Here is a 22885-nt window from a genome sequence, read left to right on the forward strand (position 1 = left end):
TTGAGGTGGAGTCTCACTCTGTTGCCCAGGCTGGAGTGTAATGGTGCGATCTCGGCTCACTACAACCTCCCCCTCCCGAGTTCAAGCGATTCTCCTGCCTCAGCCTCCCAAGTAGCTGAAATTACAGGCCATGCCACCACACCCAGCTAAATATATATATATATTTGTAGTTTTAGTAGAGATGGGGTTTCACCATGTTAGCCAGATGGTCTCAATCTTCTGACCTTATGATCCACCCATCTCGGCCTCCCAAAGTGCTGGGGTTACAGGCATGAGCCACCTCACCCAGCCTATATCATGTTTAAAAAAAACATGAGGGACACTATTTAGAGCAGGGATCTGCATACTTTTTCTGAAATGAACTAGAGAGTAGGAATTTTAGGTTTGGCAGGCTTTCTCTCTACCACGATGACTCAAGCTTGCTGTTGTAGTATGAAAGCAGTCATAGACAATATGTAAACAAATGAGCGCAGCTGTGTTCCAATAAACCTTTATTTACAAAAACAGGCAGTGAGATGGATTTGGCCCATGGGCCATTATTTGCAAACCCCTGGTTTAGAACAACCCTGTCATGAGTTATTCTGCAGTCTTGACAACAAGAAGCACAAGACAAAGTGCTCCCTGTGATTAGCGAACTAGAGTCTCAGTTGAATGTCTGAGTTTTGGATTTTCATGTTTTGAGATGTTTTAAAGTAAGATACAGCTATTTGTAACACCTTGGTTAGACAAAAATGAAAGGTTAGGCATATATATATGAATTGAACAAAATCATTTATTTAGTTGTTTTGTTGTTAGGGTAAAAGTGGCAAATTCTCTCAATTCTTAAGCTTCAAGCATTACCTAGTTGCCAGCTAAAATTTATCAGGGCTTCTTTTGGTAGAGCTTGCACAATTGGCCAGGCACATCATGGACTTTCTCCTCTTCCAAACCATCTGGTTTATGGGCCACTATTAGAAATGTTGTATACATTGTACTAGCAGTGACCTTTGGTCTGGTCTCACCTCTTTTGCCGTACGCTGTGTTTTGTCTCTAAAACAGTAAACTGTGATTAATATTCATGTGAAATGCTATTAATGTGCAATTGATCAAAAAAGCAGAAATGTCCAAGTGAGTGGATCTGACCACTGTTTGTTTTCTGTTCACAGTGGCACATTTCAGTACACCCTGGAAGCCACCAAATCTCTCCGTCAGAAGCAGGGGGAGGGCCCCATGACCTACCTCAACAAAGGACAGTTCTATGCCATAACACTCAGCGAGACTGGAGACAACAAATGCTTCCGACACCCCATCAGCAAAGTCAGGGTAGGGGCCACATTTCTCAGATAAAGTACAAAGGAATCCGATGAATGGGATGGCTACCTCACAGCCTTGTAGAGTGGCTTGGAAAAAAAAAATAAAACCTTCAACATAAATAATTCTAGAACGAATGTCAGAGAGTAGGGGGCAAGAGCACTTATTGGCTTGTATTTTATCATTGTAATCAGTAACCGTAAACCCAGGGAAGGGACATGTTTGGAACGTGCTATCTGACTGTATCCAAGGAATTTTCCTGCTTCACTCACTGCTTACGTGCTTCCTCATTGTTGTTGTTTTCAATAAATTGATCTTGATTTTTCAAGTTAGTAGCTGTAAGCAGAACCTCTCTGTAGGTGAGAAAGAGCTTTGTTCTATTCTGCAAAGGAGAATGCAATTCACTCTGAATCCCTGGGCCTGGTGGAACTTGGTTTAAAAGCCTTCTGCAGCCCAGTGCTTTCTCAGGGTTCCAGAGAGAGGCACGATCCCCACCAGGAGTCACTTAGTGACTTTCAGATTCATGAGTTTTTAGATTCTTGAGTTTTCATCTGAGTTTTCAGATTCATGAGTGTTAGTGCTGCTTGTATGAAATGAAACTGGCGCTCCCTGCTCTGGAAGCCTGCCAGCCTCTGGTGTACTTGCTACTGCCAAGAAGGTGGGGGGGCCAGTAATCCCTCTCTACTGAAAAGGCAAATTATAGCACAGCTCTGGAAACAAGTGGATGGACTTTCCTGATCTGTTCGAAAGTGATTTATGCTGTTGTGTCCATGATGCCCAGCCCACCTGATTTTAGTCACAGCTCCCTCCTCTTAACCACTTCAGAACACTTAAGAAGGGAGCACATGGCGTGCCTAGAGTGCACATAACTCGGGCATGACCCCCAGTGCAGGTGGGGCACAGGTCCCGCACAAGGCTGAACCGCTGCAGTGAGAAAGTTGCCTGACGTGCTTTGTGCCCATCAGGAGAATTAGTAAGTTCTAACGCTGTGGTCAAGACCCTGGTAGAGAATATGCTATCACAATAATAATAACAAGAGTCATAAAATAACAATTCATATTTATTATCTTCTAACACCAGCCTCTGTATTAGGTGCCAACTGTCTAGTAACTTGTTGAAACTGACAGCGGCCCTATGAAAAAGGCACTATTGTTTTTATGATATTACAGATAAGGAAACTTGGTGATAAAATTTCAGAAGCTTGTAACTGGCAAAGCTTACATAGCTAAAAGATGAGGGAACCAGGATCTACCCCAGGCCATCAGATGCCTGAACCCAACTCCCTTTACCATGAGGGTGTGCTGTGTTGAGCAGCATGGAGGGCTGAAATACAGGGAAATGTTAGTCTGGATATATTTCCCTCTGGATATATTTTCTTTTTTTCTGAGATGGCGTCTCATTCTGTCAACCAGGCTAGAGTACAAGGGCGCGATCTCGGTTTACTGCAACCTCCGCCTCCCAGGTTCAAGCGATTCTCCTGCCTCAGCCTCCTAAGTAGCTGGGATTACAGGCACGTGCCACCATGCCCAGCTAGTTTTTGTATTTTTAGTAGAGGCGGGGTTTCACCATGTTGGTCAGGCTGCTCTGGAACTCCTGACCTCATGATCTGCCTGCCTCAGCCTCCCAAAGTTCAGGGATTACAGGAGTAAGCCACCATGCCTGGCCTCTGGATATATTTTCTATAAATTACATCCTCCCTCTCCTATATATGAGCATCTGGTGAGAGGACACTGAATAAATTTGCTTTTTTTAAAGCCTGTAAATTCCAATTGTGGGTATAACTCATATACACCCTTTTAAACACCGTTACCATCAACCTGGAATAAATGATGGGTGGTTAGTATTCTAAGGTCATGACAACAGTTTGGCATACAGGGACTTTTCCAAGAATTCTGCATTGCTGATATGAAAACAATTTAATAAGAAAATTTTATTTCTGTATGTTCTGTTTTGGCTAAAATGAAGAATTCCCTCCCCCCCACCCCTTATTTTTTAAGGACTTTAGCCTCCACCCTTGGAGGTTAAGTTGGCACCTCTCAGAGTGGCTCTTTCTTACTCCCTGGCTCTGGGGCAGGAAGGAGATTGTGCTTGTAACCTACCAGCATTTATTTCTGTGAAGAGTCACAACGAGTCATAATAACATTTCATTCCAAGTTGAGGCATGTAAGGAGTGGTAATAACAGTTTTAAACTGCTTTTTGCTTTATCATTGAAGAAATAAATTTCCATACCAAGAATACGCCATTATTTATGCTAATTTAGATGCTTGCCAGAAGAAATATTACTTTAAATGTTATTTTTATTTTGAGTAGAAATAAATACCAGGAAGCCACACAGTAAACTTTTACACATAAATGGAAAAGCTTGAGGAAGTGGGAGAGGGTAGAATGAAAAGCTGGCTGAGCTCACAGTTGCACCAGCACAGAGAATGGTTTTCTTTATTGTCATGTACCCAGTGCCTCTGAAGATCACACTGCTTGTGAATTTGCAGTAATATGGATATGTATTTCTTTTTTTTTTTTTTTTTTTTTTTTTTTTTTTTTTTTTTTTTTTTTTTTTTTTTTTTTTTTTTTTTTTTTTTTTTTTTTTTTTTTATGGAGTCTCGCTGTGTTACCCAGGTTGGAGTGCAATGGTGCGATCTTGGCTCACTGCAACCTCCGCCTCCTGGGTGCAGGCAATTCTCCTGCCTCAACCTCCTCAGTAGCTGGGATTACAGGCATGCACCACCATGCCCAGCTAATGTTTTTGTATTCTTAGTAGAGACGGGGTTTCACCATGTTGACCAGGTTGGTCTCGATCTCTTGACCTCGTGATCCACCCGCCTCGGCCTCCCAAAGTGCTGGGATTACAGGCTTGAGCCACCGCGCCCGGCTGGATATGTATTTCTAAACAGTTTTCCTAACCAACATCTGCTTTCTTGTGTAAAAATTATTTACATATACTTTAGGAAGGAACCAGGGTTTGGAGGAACAGCCAGCACCGGCATGTATTTGCTGTCTATTATTTGTCAGGTGCCAAGGTGAATGGCAGATACTGTTTCTGTCCTTAAATTTGATGTTAATTGGGAAGACATTGCCATCAGCTGAATAATTGTAAATAAGTAAATGACTACAAATGTGTAAACTGCTACAAAGGAGAAGGTGATTTTGGTTTTGGTTTTGGTTTTGAAGACAGGGTCTCTCCCTCTGTCACCCAGGCTGGAGCGCAGTGATATGATCACCACTCATTGAAGCCTCAACCTCCCAGGCTCAAGTGGGTCTTCCTGTCTCAGCCTCCCAAGTAGCTGTGACTTCAGATTGCACCACTGTGCCTGGCTTTTTGTTTTGTTTTATTTTCTGCAGAGGCAAGGTCTCACTATGTTGCCCAGGCTGGTCTGGAATTCCTGGACTCAAGCCATCTTCCCACCTCAGTCTCCCAAAGTGTTGGGATTACAGGTTTGAGTCACCTGGCCCAGTCCTAAGAAGTACTTAAGGAATGAGAGTCTATGAAATATTCTCTGGAATAGTAGGAAAGTGCCTGAGAAGTGTTTTGGATGTGGAGTGAGAGGAGGAGTATTCCTGATACTGTAATTAAAGGTTTTTTTAAGAAGAAGTTGTTTTTGGTACTGTCTCCATTTCATAAATGATGGTGAATTAATGTGTATTTAGTTTTGTGAGGCCGCTGATAATTTAGAACTGAAACGAGTTTTGAATTCTTATTTCTGCAAGATATAATTAGTTTCTTAAGCTAATTTTTAAAGTACATTCACATTATATTTAAATAGATATCATAGTTGCCCTTGTATTTTTCAGTGTATGAAATATCTGTAGTTTAGATCTATGTTCATCAATAGGAATTTGTCTTTTAGCATTTTCCTCATTTCCTTAGTATTTTTCTCACTAATTTTGATATTCCAGCCTGAGGCACTTAACTAGACCACAAACAGATGTTTGCTTCTTTACAAATGGCACCACATTTTATGTTTAAGGAGTAGAGATGTCAAAAGTATGCTTGTTTCTAATATAAGAAAGAAAAATTTTGAGGAGTTTTTGCTGGCCTCACAAAATAACACATTTGCTGATAATTGGTGAATCTGCTTGTTTATAGCCTCCTGGTAAAACTGATGTGGGACTCTTTTTTTTTTTTTCCTCCATGCTGTTCTTACTTTTCAATCATTTTTTAAGTAAGTCCATTTTATAGCAAAACAGACCATATAACCAAGCTTGTCTGGGCTTTTCTAAAGCAAGAAAAGCAACATGACACAAACACACCTCTGGTAGAACTTCTAGAACTGGAGACTGAGGCAACAGGCACTGGACCAAAAGTAAGCTCCACGATTCTCCCCTCTGCAGAGCGTGGTGATGGTGGTCTTCAGTGAAGACAAGAACAGAGACGAACAGCTCAAATACTGGAAATACTGGCACTCTCGGCAGCACACAGCGAAGCAGAGGGTCCTTGACATTGGTAAGTTGACCTTGACTTCCCTGTATAGTCCTCAATAGACTGACATGTTGTCTTGATGCCAAGGGGAGCCCGGCACAGTAATCACAGCTGAGCCATAGAGCTCTTGTGATGTGCCAGGCACTAGTCTATGCACCTGTCCTGTGTCAAGACATTAAGTGCTGATCAGACTGAGTAACCAAAACCAGGCTGAGAGCAAAGAGTTTTCTATTCTGTGACCGTCAACTGTGTCTCATAAAATCATAGTCATATATTTAGATTTGCAATGACCATTTCAGTTTCTAAAACATGTTTTCATGGCCTCCCCTTTTGAGCCTAATAGGCAGTCAGCAGGTCAGATGAACCCTTATCCCTGTGACATAAATAAACTCAGGCTTATGTGACCCTAGGGCATTTGGCAAAGGTCACGTGTCTACACAGTGAGTTTCTAGTTCTCTGTCATGTGTTCTTTCCGTTTCAACACATGCCTAGTGTAAGCAATGCTAGGTTATCAGGCAAGTGAACCATTTAAAGAAGGAGTGAATCTACCAGGAATCTGTATACCCTTAAACATGAAGTCCGTTCTGTAGAGATCAGCAGCCCCCTGGATGGCACATCACCCAGGGTCTAGTCTGGAAGGCAACACCCATGCCCAATAATTCACTGGGCATGAACTCATTGCCAAGGTTGGAAAGGCTGAAGGCACAGTGAGGCAATCCAGCTATTACCTGCAGGGCTGGAGAATCAAAGGGAGGAGAAGGAGGTGGGTGTTGGAGAAGCCACCCAGCAGGAGCCGGGACCACAGAGGGAGCCGCTTTCCAACGGGAGATGAAAGCACAGCAGAATCGCTGCCAGACACATTCTCAATGCCAAGAGGGAGGAGGAGAAATGTCCTGGATTCTCTCTGCTTCCCGATCTCCTGCCAGTGCCTCCCATTCTGCCTCCCATTGACAGAATTTGACTCAGAGTCAGAGGGCACATTACCCTGGAAAGTACAGTTTGTAGAATCAACCTCTGAGATGCAGAGCATAATAGGGGAAGTCAGGAAATGGATCTCTTTTTATTTATTTATTTATTTATTTATTTTTTTCTTCCCATTTATTTATTTTATTGCATTTTAGGTTTTGGGGTACATGTGAAGAACATGCAAAATTGTTGCATAGGAACACACATGGCAGTGTGATTTGCTGCCTTCCTCCCCATCACCTACATCTGGCATTTCTCCCCTTGCTATCTCTCCCCAGCTTCCCACCCCCCACCTTCCCTCCCCTATTTCCCCCCAACTGACCCCAGTGTGTAGTGCTCCCCTCCCTGTGTCCATGTGTTCTCATTGTTCAACACCCGCCTATGAGTGAGAACATGCGGTGTTTGATCTTCTGCTCTCCTGTCAGTTTGCTGAGAATGATGGTTTCCAGGTTCATCCATGTCCCTACAAAGGACCCTAACTCATCGTTTTTGATGGCTGCATAATATTCCATGGTGTATATGTGCCACATTTTCCCTATCCAGTCTATCGTCGATGGGCATTTGGGTTGGTTCCAGGTCTTTGCTATTGTAAACAGTGCTGCAATGAACATTCGTGTGCACGTGTCCTTAAAGCTTCCAAAAATCACTTAAAAGCAGACAGTAATGTATGTGTTTCCATATAATTTTAACACTTTCCATAAGAAGTCATTTCTCATTTATAGACTTTATTACCCCATTTTGCTGACTAAGATGCTGCAGTCCAGGTGAGTGTGGGCTAAGTGAAGGTTCCCATCATCTTGGGTGTGACAAGGTATTACTGAGACTTGCAAAGGATGATTACTTTGATTTCTTATACACTGCAATGAGGATTTTTCAGGACTTCCATTTTACCCTGGCTCGGACTCCTTGACCACAGTGGCAGAGTTTAGTGACTAGGTTAGGGTCAGAGACTCACCATAGAAGATATTGAAACTAGTTACTGGTTTTCATTGGAAAATAGTTAAGCCACATCTCACCCCTGCATCACATACATACACCCTTTGTATTAACTAGTCAAACATATTTATCGAATAAACAAGGAAACAGGCCTAGGAAGGCTCACTGACTCCCCCTCAGATAATTCGTGCAAGAGGTGGGATAAGATCTGTCTTGCCGACCCGAGTTGATAAACTAAACCAAGACCTGGTGACTAGAACAGGGGTTGGGGATACTTGCCTTAACCTGTTTAGTTAAATCTGCATAGAACAGAGGAACATTTTTATTTTATTTGAAAAGTTAGCCTTATAATTATTACCCAAGAAAATGAAAGGAGCAATTAAAGAGAAATATGGACTAGGTCCAAATAAGGCAAATAATAAAAGCATTTTACTGGCATACCTGTTGATCCAACTTTGCTATTGTTGCAGGGTTTACTTTTCTGAGACTGGCATGATTTCTCAGATCTTGTGAGACTTCAGATCTTCTCTTCTTTATCGTCTCTTGCCTGCCTTCAGGCTTTTCTTTCTGTATACGCATGTGTCCCCATAGGCACACACAGGCTTTATCTCTGAGATTTGTGACATTTACCAAGTAGCTTCATGGCTAACTTGGCTACTTGCTTCCAACCTGAGAACAAGGCATTAAATCTACCACTTAGTTTCAATGAAACATATGTTTTCTGAGCACAGTCTCTACCCTAACCTCAACCTGACATCTGCTCACACAGAGTGAGAAAATATGCAAAAATCTCATATAATTCATTCTTCTACTAGATTAAAAAAAATCAAATCATGTATTTCTCTGCTAGTGGGTTGTAAATACCATTTCCCATGTAAAGGAGCACTGATGGTGTCTTGGCACGTATGTCTGCCTGTCGTGCCATCATCTGCTTTAACTCTGGAGTATGATACTGAGAAAGTTTCTGGGGTCGCCCCTTGTCTCCACCAGGAGTATCATGAAGGGTTATGGGTACCTGCAGAAGGTGAAGGAAGGCAGAGAGTACGTCAGCCATACATTTGCCAGTTTGGGTTATGAACCTTCTAATGGCCTAAAAATTCAAAAAAATAAAAAAGTACCCGGAATTATTTAATGCATTTCTTTTTCAAAACCTCTGTGAAGCTGGAGGTTAAAGTCAGGGCTGAAAAGTCACAGTTCTCAGATCTCCACCAGCATCTGTGGTCTGCAGATTCAACCACGCTAGCCAGGCAGTGACCCTGAAGCTGGAACTAGAGACAGAGATGAGGCCCCCTTAGCTAAGCAAGGATTCTTTCTTTAAATGGATACATAATAATTATACATACTCATGGAGTGCCTGTGATATTTTGATATAGGCATACAATATGCAATGATCAAATCAGGGCATTTAGGATATCTATCGCCTCAGACATTTACCAATTCTTTGTGTTCAGAATATCCCAAATCTTCTAGCTATTTTAAAATATATAATCAATTATTGCTACTTATAGTCACTCAACTCTGCTATTGAATTCTGGAACTTATTCCTGCTATCGAACTGTATGCCCATTAACTGACCTCTCTTCATCCCACCCTTCCCGTCTCCCTTCCCAGCCATGCTGACCTCAAGTGACCCACCTGCCTTGGCCTCCCAAAGTGCTGGGATTGCAGGCGAGAGCCACTGGGCCTGGCCAAAACAACTCATTTTCTTGTTTAAAAGCCAAGATGCTAAGAGGGGAGAATTTTACCCAAGGTCACACACCTGATAAGTGGTATGGAGGTGGGATAGAAACCCAAGAATGCCAGAATGTGCACTATTTTTTAAAAGCAGTCATTCGTCATTGGTCATTAGAGAAATACAAATCAAAACCGCAGTGAGATACCATCTCATGCCAGTTAGAATGGGAATCGTTAAAAAAATCAGGAGACAGCAGATGCTGGAGAGGGTGTGGAGAAATAGGAGCGCTTTTACACTGTTGGTGGGAGTGTAAATTAGTTCAACCATTGTGGAAGACAGTGTGGCAATTCCTCAAGGACCTAGAAAAGGAAATACCATTTGACCCAGCAATCCCATTACTGGGTATATGCCCAAAGGATTATAAGTCATTCTATTATAAAGATACATGCACACATATGTTTATGATGGCACTGTTCACAATAGCAAAGACCTGGAACCAACCCAAATGCCCATCAATGATAGACTGGATAAGGAAAATATGGCACATATATACCATGGAATACTATGCAGCTATAAAAAAGGATGAATTCATGCCCTTTGCAGGGACATGGGTAAAGCTGGAGACCATCATTCTCAGCAAACTGACACAAGAACAGAAAACCAAACACCACATGTTCTCACTCATAAGTGGGTGCTGAGCAATGAGAACGCATAGACAGAGAGGGAAACATCACACACTGGGGCCTGTCAGGGGATGGGGGGCTAGAGGAGGGATATCAGGGGGTGGGGGAATAGGGGAGGGTTAGCATTAGGAGAAATACTTAATGTAGATGACGGGGTGATGGATGCAGCAAACCACCATGACACGTGTATACCTATGTAACAAACCTGCACCTCCTGCACATGTACCCCAGAACTTAAAGTATAATAAACAAACACAATTATTTGAAGTCCTCTCTTCACCATATACCACCTCTGCATTCCAGCCCCTAGCCAGTTCTTGGCACCCACCAGGACCTGACTACATGGAGACTGTCTGATTCACAGACATCCTGATTCTTCTGTCTGTGGCTTGCTCTCCAGACATGAAGGACATTTTGCAGTCGGGTGGTAGACCTCTTGGCTGCTGCTAGTTCTGACATTGGTGAAAGCCAGTTTGATATGCAGTTCTTGTATATTAGGCCGTAAACTGTTTGGCAGGAGCTGGGGACAGGGGAAGAAAATATTAGCAATGAGCTCTAACTTGATATAAGTAAACCAAATAAACCCAGGCCCAAGGGGATCCTGCTGCTTTTCAAAACACGTAAGTAAACTTGTCTAAGTCTCACAAGTTCATTCATGTGAGTTCCTTGAATAACAGCAAGTATTCAAGGTCATAAATAAGTTGACATTCTGTGGTTCCAGGAGCATTCTTATGCCAGTTGTACCTCCTGTGTGGATTTGCTACATAAATGACATTTGCAGGTTGATTTTCTTTGAGTTAGAAAGCTTCTTTAAAAGAAGGCATGGAGTTAGTGACGGGTTGGTTAACACCGACTTAAGGAAAAACATAGTTATTCCACATTCATTCTGCAAACATTTACAGAGCACCTACTATGTGCCAGACCCTTTGTTAGCCACTGGCAATACAAGTGTAATTAAGGCAGAGCCCTGTACTCAGACTGCTCAAGATGAGGGGCAAGAAGATGACTAACTAAAATATCACATGGTAAGCGGCAGCATAGAAAAGCGCTTCCCAGAGAAGCTTCTGAGACTCATCTGAAAAGATAACTAGGGCATGTGAGGTCAAAAAGGTAGGGAAAGGTGCTATCACTCGTGCAATAGTACATTCACAGGTACAGTAATCAAGACAAAAAAAGTGGGACTGAGGCCAGGTGTGGTGGCTCACGCCTGTAATCCCAGCACTTTGGGAGGCCGAGGCTGCGGATGATGAGGTCAGGAGTTGAAGACCAGCCTGGCCAACATGGTGAAACCCCAACTCTACCAAAAATACAAAGATTAGCTGGGCGTGGTGGCAGGCACCTATAATCCCAGCCACTTGGGAGACTGAGGCAGGAGAATCCCTTGAACTCGAGAGGTGGAGGTTGCAGTGAGCCAGTGGCGTGATCTTGGCTCACTGCAACCTCCACCTCTCGGGTTCAAGGGATTTTCCTGCCTCAGCCTGGGCAACAGAGAGAGACTCTGTCTCAAAAAAAAAAAAAAAAAAAAAAAAAAAAAAAAAAAAAAAAAAAAAAAAAAAAAAAAAAAAAAAAGACAAATTATTTAACAAAGTCTGATAACACTATAACACTATTAGCCAAGGTGAGTGGGGGTGGATACTCTCATGCATGCTAGTGAGAGTGCTAGTTGATTTGACCTATGCAGAGAGCGGGGTAAAGGAAGGAAGTCCTTAGTAAATGGGATTGTGGAAAGGCTTACATTTTTATTTATTTATATTTATGTTTATATTTTTTGCGACAGAGTCTCGCTCTGGAGTGTAGTGGCACAACCTTGGCTTGCTGCAACCTCTGCCTCCCAGGTTCAAGCAATTCTCCTGCCTCAGCCTCCCGAGTAGCTGGGATTACAGGTGCCTGCCATTATGCCCAGCTAATTTTTGTATTTTTAGTAGAGACAGGGTTTCACCATGTTGGCCAGGATGGTCTTCAACTCCTGACCTCAGGTGATCTGCCTGCCTTGGCCACCCAAAGTGCTGGGATTACAGGCATGAGCCACTGCGCCCAGCAAAGGCTTACATTTTTCAAGGGGATCTTACAGTGGCAGGGAGATGAAGCATAGATGGAATTTGCTAGTCCCAAACTGAAAGAAACCCTGGTTATAGTGTTTCTGTGTGGCACAGGCTGAAGCCTTGGGTTCCCAATGGCAGCTGACTGAGCCCAGGAAGGATCTTGGGGTCCACACACCCAGAAGTCTCTGAGTGTTGGAGGTTCATTGCTTCTTGACATCCGAGTCCTGGTGGCAAACCTCAGAGCTGCAGGTAGAATGATAGGGAAGTGCTATTTGAGTTCCTCTGCGATCACCCACCTTAGCACCTTTGCAGAGGAACATCACTAAGCCAGATGTGGAGCTCAGAGTCTCTTGCTGTTTGTTGCCTTAACACTACCTTGTCTCCATAAAGTCTTGTTTTACAGTTTTGTTGGGGAGATATTCGTGTGTGTGTGTGTGTGCACGCTTGTGTGTGTGTGTGTGTATTTACACTTTTTTTATACTGAGGTTTAACATCAATATCTTGTTTTAGCCATATCTTTCTGTTGTTGAATGAAACAAGATGTGTAAGAGAGGGCAATAATAGAAATTGTACCTGCAAATTGCCATTTATCCAAGTGGCTGTGTTGCATTTGCTTATCGGTCTTCCCAGAACTTCAGTAAGGTCATACAGTGGAGAATATGCAGAAATAATAGTCAAATAGAATACTGTGATAAAGTGAACTTTCTCTCCAATGAGTTGCAGTGCTTGATTTTGGAGGCTTTGGTTACCCATTGAGGGTTTTGGGCAGGTTTGTAATGGGATATCTGTATTTCAGAGAGGTAATTTTGAGCCAGCATGTGGGATGGATGCAGTGAGTGCTGGACTGGCAATGGAAGACCAGCAATAGCCAGGTGAAAGACTGGGATTGGAGGCCTGAATTGCAGCAGGGGAGATACAAAGTTAACCCAGGAGTGAGAGACAAACTGCAGAACTGTTAGAGTCTTGATGACTGATTGACTGTGGGAGATACAGGGGAAGAAAAGGATCACGAAGAAAAGCGCAGCTTTGCTAACTGGTTGGTTGCCCTCCCCAGAGGCGGGGGAGACAGAAGGAGCAGCGTGGTCAAGTGTTGGGGGGCATGGAGGTTGGCCAGGTGCTGAGTTCAGCCAGGGGCATGTTGATTTTGAGGCACCATCTACACATAGAACAGGCTGGGAGTTTCCCAGGACTTACTTGCACAGTGGAGTTATCCATTTCTGCACAGTGTGTGAACCATTTAAAAAATAATTAAAATGGATCACAAAAAACTTTACTGGTCTAGATATTGGTCAATCTCCTCAAATAGTGGATAGTTCTAAAACCACTTTCTGGGGAAGGTATATTTTTCTATACCTTTTTGTATACCTATTTGTTACCTTTCAAACAGGGAAGAAAAATTTTAGAAGAGATTCAGCAACCAGCATTAACTTCATAGAATGGTAGCCAGAAGCTATAACCATTAATTGGTAGCACATTCATATATAATTTCTCCCTACTGAATAGAACTCATTCCTTTACTACTTTCTGGTGCAGATGTTCCAAAATAATGTACATAACAGTTTTTGTGCTTTCAGAATGGGCAGCACAAGTTGTGATGTAATGAGCCTGATTCCACAAGCACATCCAAATAGACACCATTACTTTATAGTCACATCCAGTGTAAGCATTATTGATACAGGGTTGTAGTTAATTGTGAAATAAACTGTATGCTCTCTATTCAGTCTCTGTCTTTAATGTTGGTTCACAGTAATCTTTCCTATATCAGGATTTATTAGTTACATTGTTAATATTAATCCTGTAGATTTCCATGGTAATTAGCAGACAATTATAGTATAATTTCAGTTATTAGCATGTGATTATAGGATTTTCATCAGTGCTCCAATGCAAATCTATTTCTTAAGAGACAATGTTTAAATTGTGCTCTGTTGAAAGTAATTTATATTAAGATCATCCTTTTTTGAAAACTTAAGTTTTCAAAATGAAATCAAAACATTTCTTCAAGTTTGATCCTCCATAGTTCTCTTGAAGGGCAAAGGAATCCTCTCAAAAGATGCCTGATCACAGACTTCAGTTGAGCTCTGTGTTTCAGCTTGGCTGTCCTGTTCAGGTCTAGAAGCTTGTTTGTTTGTTTGTTTTGTTTTGTTTTAGAGCCAATTCTGTAAAATAGAAGCTCTTTTTAATCTGGAATCATGCTCTACTTTCAAACAGAAATTGTAATTAAAACTAAAGGACAGTTTACTTCAACTGTTAAAAAAGTAGAATTTTTTTCTTTGAGTTTTTTAGAGGAAGCTGGCTGTGGATGTGCCCTACAAGTGTGCTTTCTCACAGTTTTTATAGCCAGGCCTGGGCTGGCCTACTCCAACAGCTATGTAGAAAAGTGGGAGGGTGGAGATTTGAGGTGTTGTTTGCAAAGAGGTGACTTCCACATGTTGGGAGGTCAGGCGATCAGGTGGCCAGGTGATCAGATAGTGTGAATTTGTGGCCCCAACAGGCCTGGGAGCCAAGAGTATCAGCAACTTCCCACTCTCTTCACCAGGGTTTCCCACTGTCTCACCTCATTTAGCTCTCTGGCTCTCTGGAGGGCTGTCCCTTTCCCCAGCTTATATAGATTTGCACTCTCCCTGCAGTCTGGAAAACATAGGTCTTCCCTCCTTTAAAAATAACTCAAGTAAATAGAATTTCATTTTCTGATGTTTTTCTAGGCTGTTTCCATACTTCTGCATAGATATGAAAAATAAATTTGATTACAAATCAAACCAAACCTCTTGACAGCTCCCAAATTAAAAAAAGCAGGATCCAAGGGCTGGTAAGAATTAAGGCTATAGTTAGAGCTCAGTCAGAAGAGCGAGCTCCATCCCCATGTCCTCCCCAGGACCAGATGTGAGGGGGAATCTCAGGGGTAGGCCAGCACGGCCTCACTTGCAGATCCAGACTCTCCCTCTATTATATCCACCCTTGCTGTTATCAAGAGTTCATGTGCAGCGTAAGACATGCTCTATTTTCTAGAGAAATGCTAAAGCCACAGTTACGGAACATTCCTTTTCATCTCAACATTGATTAGAAACATTTGTGTGATAAAAGTATGGTAGGCTGTGAAGGCTAATTAACTTAAAACACTGTAAATTGAAAGTTTTGTTTAGGCAGGAAATAATTTTCAATCATAATCGAGCCAATGTGGGTTTTCACCTACTTCATACCTGTCTCAGGATGAATCCTGGAAACTCATTTTACTGAGGCCAGCATCGCTGGGGAGAATCCCTTCCCCTGCGTGTGTGATGAGGATGGTCCTCAGGCTCCCTCTGGTTCCCTCCATGAGGAAGGGTCAGGATCCTATCCCAAGCTCCTGCTCCTGATCCCTGCAGACTCCCTTTCAAGCTATTACTGGGCTCTCCTCTTTCCTTCCGCCCCATGTTTCTTAAAAGAGGAGCCTACACTTCCTGCCCTACATCTGAAACTATCACTTGTTTCTCAATCCAGCAGAACCTGTCTTTTATTAATGTTTTAAAATGATAGATCTCTTTTCACCCGTCACTACTGTTTCTTACTTACTTCCAACCTCTTGTTTGTCCCTTCTCTGCAGTTCTCCTTATCTAGAATAGCCCTCCTTCCCTCCCTGTTTCACCTGGAAGACATCTCACACCCTGAGACCTTGTTCCTCTGTCCTCACTTGGGTGAGATCTTCCTAATCTTTGCAGGTAGAGTCAGCTGCTCCCTCCGTGGGCTTTGGTTTATATCTAAACAGTAGCACTTGGCTGTGTTTCACTTGGTTTATTCATTCATTCATTTATTCATCCTATTAGGTGCTGAGCTTTTTGAATAAAGATGGGATTTTTTAAACCTTTAATCTTTGTATGCTTAGCAGCTGGTACAGAATGTGGCAGAGAATAGAGGCTCAACCAGTGTCACATGGTTGATGAACACACTGCCATGCGAGGTGTTGTGCATCTAGGCGACAGTGACAGCAAGCAGGCATGTGCCTGGTTCACTGAGAAATCTGACTGGGGTTGGACTCTCCTCTTTCATGTTAAAAGAATTGTTTTTGGTAGTATTTTTCTGGATACTAGGAGGCTAAAAATGCCTTTAGTACTTCAATTTCTTATATCTAAATATTATTTTGTTGTACTATAAATATTTTGATATAATTTAAATATCTCTGAGACATTATTTCTAGCCTACAAGCATAATATATATACTAATAAACAAGGATAAATTTCTCCTTTTAAACTTAACTAGAAATTATTTCTGTTTTCTTGAAACAAATGTGGGAAATTGTTGAAAGGCAATTTTTTTTTTTTAATGTAGCTAGATGTGGAATTAAAACTTACAACTAATGTGTCCCTTTATCGTTTTTCTTCATTGCTCCTAGGAACTCAGTTTGTCTGGTTCCAGCACATTATTGTTTAATAAACCTTTTCTTACAGCTCTGCTACTCCTGACAATTTTAAAGCCATGAGTGGTTAACCAGAAGGAATGTTACAGAAAAGATAAAAGCATAAGATGCTTTCAGAATGCTCTGAGAGTCTGTTTGAATGACAGGGTAAAGCTGTCCCATAGAGATACTGGTTTAGATGATGAGATTTCAGAATCAGCACACTCACACACTCACATGCACAGATAACTGAAAACACTCATAGGCCTGCTGTGTTTGGTACTATACAATGTTCTAGTTCCTGTCTTCCATCTTTTTTTTTTCTTAAACATTTACTGGACATCGAGTTGTTTTTCCCCTAACTGGTGGGACTTCTGTTATATCCATAGCTATAATGTCTTTCATCTCCAATGTGGAATTTATACTTTTATTTGATTTCATGTTTTTTGTTTGGGACCTCATTATTTTCTTTTTTCAGAGGTGCATTTAAGGAAACTTCAGGCACTCTCATTGTATTACAGTTTTTAGTATTATTGGATTGGCTTAAAAATGACCCCCCCCCCCAAAAAAAAAAAAAAAACCCTAGAGATGTAATTAGATAGTTCGTGAGACTCATATATTTCATGAACAAAACTATAGAGCTGGTCTATTCAGCCACTCTCTAGCATTTGCTGCAAGTTTCTCTCCCTGTGGCCTTCAATGGAAACAAATGTATGTCTTTGGAACGTCCACAAGTGAGAAATTAGGGAAATTTAAAGTTTTTCTTCCTTGTTTACAAAACCTAAAACTTGCCAAGTTTTTTCAAAATTAAATTAAACTCTTCTTCTTTGTAGAAGCCAAAATAAGGTAAAGCTAATCTGAATAAAACTCTTTGAACAGGCTCTAAGAATGTGGACCACCACTAGTTTCTCTACTTTTGAAGACATGTGTTGACATAATTGAGCGCTTAATAAATGAGAGTCTGGTCGTAGTTCAGCAATCCTGTGTGATAGGTGCTGCAGTGTCTCCGTTGTACAGCTAAGGCAGCCGGCTTAGTGAGGTCATTTAGTTCTCCAAAGGTCACTGTGGACTCAAATCCAATCACACCCACAGTCTAGGGTCAGCATTAGAACGGTTAACTGTAACAGCAACAGTAGTTTCCCTCTTTAAGAGAATTCAAATTCCTATTTTGACATAGTGTCAAAATCCTCTAATAATTCCAGAATTGATGAAAAAAAGTAAAAGTACACAGGACTAGCAATGTGAGTAATTCAAGTAGCAGTTAATGTAGAAATCACTCCTACAACAAACCAGAATAGTCTATGAGCTACTTCCCACTGGGACCCAAACCCTTAACACAAGTAAGAGGTTTACCTTCCTACATAACACAACTCATTCTGTGTATGTGCTTTGCAGCCAGGGTAAGTGGGGAATTTGAAAATGTCAGTTTATCTTACTGTACTCTGAGTTGCTCAAGTAATTGGGCTTGTGGTTTAAATTTAGTGAAAGCTAATCCACTTGAAGATTTAGTCTTTGTACTGCACTGCCAATTACCAAAAAGTTATTTTTAGTGTTTGAATCTATTCAGTCTGCAACTCTGAAGTACAACTCTAAGTGTCTGAAAATTATTTCTCACACCGAGGGTTGTTAAACACTAGAATGGGGCTGTGGAATCTTATAGAACAGAAATTCTTGAGACTCTTACCCATAATATAAAATACCATCATTTCAGAAAGAATTCAGCTTCCTTTTATAAATTAGAGTCAGATTAACTAAGTGTGATCGTTTCTGGATATATCATCTGAGGTGGGAAAAGATGAGGGAGCTTTGTGCTAGAAGGGGCTCTGTTTGCAGGGATGATTACTGCTGACTAACCACTCTGGGCAGTAACTTCTAATCCTATGTGCCTGTAACTTCTTGTCCCCACATCTGCTCCCAAGAGTGTCAGTATATTAGACAACAGCATGAAGAATGGAAAACCGGCATATGCTTCAGTAGTTCATGCAGTGTTATAAGCATGTTACTTACCAAAGCACAGTCTGTGTCTTCATTCAGAAAACTGTCAGGAACTTTCAGGTACTTTTGTGTGATTTGCAAAGTAAATTTGTGGGCAGAGACAAAATGGTTATAGTTAAATCTCCCTGAACCACATGGACTAATGAGACGAGTTGAATGTTAAGCCTGTCTGAGTTACTAAATCTGGAACTATATGCCATGGTGCAAGCACGGGCACATGGCATGTGTGTTTACATGTGTCTACATACAGGATATGACCTATTGTCAGTTTGAAATAACATTTGCTAGTCAAGACCAACAATCTTAAAAACAAAATCAGATAGAATCAAGAATACTAGCATACACAGAACATAGTAATGAGTTACAGTGTAAAATGTTTTTCATATTCTGTGCTTAGTACAACTTGAAAGTGATAACACTGTCTATATAATTCCTTCTCTACAAACAGGAGGGTGAATCAAGCACAGGTAAAATATTAGATGTAGCCTAAAGAGAAAGTTCTAAGAAACACAAATGTTATCTGTGAGGGTATTATACTAAGCCATGGAGAGTAAATAGTAGTCATATTATTAATAATTATGCCTTTAATCATATATGAATAGAAGAGTCACTCTATGCTGGTCACACATGTTTTCACAATTTTAGCCATTGTTGTCCTGGATTATGTATGGAAAAGTGCTCATTTGGCTATATAGCAGAGAAGGCAAAGGCCTCTGGCATTGTGCGTAGATGAATTTCATAAGTTCTAATCCCAGCCTGGCCCCTTACAAACTGACTGGGGGGGAAGGCAGAGTACTTAACATGCTTGCCTGTTTCCTATTCTAGGAAGGGGGAATAACAATTTTAAAAAGCTACCAAGCAAAACTGTCTGAGGTCTTATTTGTGAAGTACGTATGTTTAGCACAAGGTCTAGCACACCTTCAGCTCTCAAAAAATGGTGGCCGTTATTATTATTTGCTCATGGGCTGGTATTCCAATGATTGAAATACTTTAGTGCCTCTAGAAATCAGCTCTAGTGTCAACACACTTAAGGAAATCCAGTCAAGTCACCTCTGACTCTGTAAAACATTATAAAGAAAATAACTCATAAGTGACTTATAGTGAGTCATTCAGGTTTTAAGAAGCCATTGCTTTGAATTTGAAAACAGAAAAAAAAAATCTCAGAATCCGCTTAGACTAGGGTTCATTTATTCTGCCTATTTCAAGTCAGAGCAGATGCTCCTGGAATGACCCTCTCCTGTTAACTGAATTGGAGCCGATCCTATTTGGCACTGCAGACAGGGAGAAGCAGATGTTTGAGGACAGGTGGGAGGGGCAGAGTGGAGACTGGTACTGGTCCCACCTTCCACTGAGACTAGCAGGGCCCAGTTCTCTTAGCTAGTGTCTCTATTTTGTAGATGAGGAAATTTCAAGTTCAGAGAAGTTCAGTTAACTCACTGAAGGTCTCAGGGCTTGGTGGGAGAAGAGACGGAAAATTAAATTCAGGTCTGTGTGTTTCCAGACCATGTCCTTTCTCTTTATGCCTTGATTGCCACCCTGTAAATAGACTTGTAAGCATCAGGACCCCAAATATGTAAACTATGCTGAGCTCTCAGCTTTGTAAAAGGGGTCTTATTAGGCCGTGGTATATGCACATTGAGTTGGCAACCATGCCCAGAGCCATTTTCAGCATTCCAGCTTCATTATTTCACTAGTCCAGGCAGAATCCGCACCTTTCAGAAGAGACACAATCTTTATATTAATTATGCCACTCCTTTTAATCTCCAACAATATATACAAAAATAATTAAAAGGCATAGTTATAATTTACCAAGCATGTGAAGCTTAATTAAGGTGGAGGAATTAACATTGCCTTTGACGGGATTCCCAGAATCACATTTGCACTTGCAATCAGTTTGAAGAAAGCTCAGCCTACAGAAGTCTGAACTTAAAAACCTATTAACAGGCCAGTGATTATATGCAAAAGATAAAATAAAAGATTACAAGAGGATTCATCGTAACAATTCGCATAGAATTGGATCCTATAATTTCTGTGCCAAATATAACTTGCTGGAAACACAAACACAAAGCATTGCACATTCACACATCCTCGGCAGTCCTTTGCTGAAGCACTGCAAAGTTTATCATCATTTCCCCAACACCGACACCTCAGGTTTTCTTAGAAAGGCTAACTTCTGAATTTTTCTTTCGGTCTTCACAGTGCTTGCAGTAGATGGAGATATTTTCTTGTCTCCTCTCTACTGAAGCATCCCAACCTTGTCTTTCTTGTCATGGAATTTGCAGTGATCCCAAAATGTCCAGTCTCTTTGCTCCCTCAAGCTTACATTCCTTCAGTGCTTTGCAACAAACTAGTAGCCACTGTAGGATGTGCTATGATCCCAATATCTGCTGACAATATATTGTTGAATTTGCAAGATAAATATGGACAGTGGTTTAAAGTATGGCCTCTGGCATCAAGCTGACCCGGATTCAAATCACAGGTTGGCTTGTTACCAGCTATATGATTTTCCACAAGCAGCTTAACTTCCGTGTGAGAGGGAGATGCTGATTCTTGCTTCATAGAGTGGTTGCCAGGATTAGCAGAGGTGGTAATGGCTTCACATAGGCTTGGAACAAGCTTGTAAGTTCTCTGTTTGTAGCAGCTATCACATGGAGACTATTTGCATTTTAATGCCAGGAGATGACAATGTCTTTACCCAAAGGATGGAGTGTTTCAGGATGGGCTTCCAGGCGTAAGAATAAGCAGACATCCTGGAGCAGGTGGTGCTTGAATCTTACTGTGCAGGTTAACTGCCTGTCCTCCCATATTGCAAGTTGGCCCTCCTAAGAAGGGAAATCTGAGGAGCAAAGAGGAGCTGTCACATGGACTTCATTGATAGTTGATGTAGGACCTTAATGACAGATATAGCACTTTCTAGTACTGTGTGGAGTAAATCTACTGCACCCAAATAATCCAATAATGAAATTGCTCCTTTAAATTATTTTGACATTTCCATTTGCCATAGAACAGTGTTAAATGTGGTCCCCAGATCAGCCACATCAGCTCTACCTGGGAGCTTGCTAGAAATGCAAATTCATGGCCACATTCCAGATCCATGGAATCAGAACCTCTGAGAGTGGACCCAGAATCTGCATTTTACCAAAGCTCTTCAGGTGATTCTGGTGCACTGCAACATTCAAGAGGCACCGTTACAGAATATCCACTCAAGCCTGTAAGCCATGGGAATTTGGAAACACTTGTTCTGCTTTGGGAGGATTCTAGCAGGCCCTAGAGAATTTCCATGAGTTCCCATACTCTTCACTCTGACATTCCAAGGACACACACAGCCTTAGAGAAGACCCTGAAAAGTTTGGCTGTATCACCGGCAGCGTATGACATTAACAATGAGATCAGGTTCATTCTTATTTCATTAGAAAGACTCCCATTTTTTCTCCCCATGGTTTTATTTGTTTGTTTGTTTATTTAGTTGTTGTTGTTGTTGAGATGGAGTCTCTGTTGCCCAGGCTGGAGTACAGTGGCACAATCTTAGCTCACTGCAACCTGTGCCTCCTGGGTCCCAGTGATTCTCCTGCCTCAGTCTCCAAAGTAGCTGGGATTACAGTTACCTGCCACCACGCCTGGCTAATTTTGTATTTTGAGTAGAGATGGGGTTTTTACCATGTTTGTCAGGCTGGTCTTGAACTCCTGACCTCAGGTGATCCACCCGCCTTGGCTTCCCAAAGTGCTAGGTTTACAGGCATGAGCCACTGCACCTGGCCAGCATAATTTCTAAACCTGTTTCAGCCAATAATATTGTTGCATCATTACTGTTTTGGGAAATAGTAAGCCATTTTCCTATTTGTTCACTCATCCTCACCAGGTAGATGTTATTATTGTGTTTACAAACTAGTATTTAAAATATGTAGTTTTTATGTTGCCTTGTCATTTTTTTTTTTTTTAGGGGAAAAAAGTTCGTTTGAAATTTAATATGTTCACAGTGATGTGTTTTGTAATTCGTTTAAAGCCGGGTGATTATTTTTTAGCTATGGTAACTATGATTGCAAAAAGAAGCCATTCACTCAGATCACATGAGTTCTAATCACAGAAAGTAATCTCAGATGCAGGAGGTTGAATGGAGGGCCTCGAAAATGATATGTCCATGTCCTAACTCCCGGAACCCATAAATATGACCTTATTTGGAAAAAAGGTCTTTGCAGATTGTGATTAAGTCAATGACAAATTCTTAGAGGAGAAGAGAAGGCAAGGAACAGGCCAGGTGTGGTGGCTTACACCTGTAATCCCAGCACTTTGAGAGACCGAGACAGATGGATCACCTGAGGTCAGGAGTTCAAGACCAGCCTGGACAACATGGTGAAACTGCATCTCTACTAAAAATACCAAAAAAATTAGCCAGGCATGGTGGCAGTTGCCTGTAATCCCAGCTACTCAGGAGGCTGAGGCAGGAGAATCGCTTGAACCTGGGAGGCAGAGGTTGTAGTGAGCTGAGATTGCACCATAGCACTCCAGCCTAG

General features: G+C 41.5%; 1 protein-coding gene across 3 annotated transcripts in view; it reads left to right on the top strand.

Annotated features, from left to right (window-relative positions):
- The window catches only part of GRHL2 (grainyhead like transcription factor 2), a 184557-nt gene that overhangs the window by 83891 nt on the left and 77781 nt on the right, over window positions 1-22885 (top strand). For all 3 annotated transcript variants that reach the window (XM_037738646.1, XM_017528899.2, XM_037738645.1), the window contains 2 exons: window positions 1146-1302; window positions 5621-5732. In XM_037738646.1, the coding sequence (XP_037594574.1) occupies window positions 1146-1302; window positions 5621-5732 (269 nt within the window). The remainder of the gene's footprint in view (window positions 1-1145; window positions 1303-5620; window positions 5733-22885) is intronic.

This window comes from Cebus imitator, unplaced genomic scaffold, assembly GCF_001604975.1.
Source record: "Cebus imitator isolate Cc_AM_T3 unplaced genomic scaffold, Cebus_imitator-1.0 Scaffold56, whole genome shotgun sequence".
Taxonomy (NCBI): domain Eukaryota; kingdom Metazoa; phylum Chordata; class Mammalia; order Primates; family Cebidae; genus Cebus; species Cebus imitator.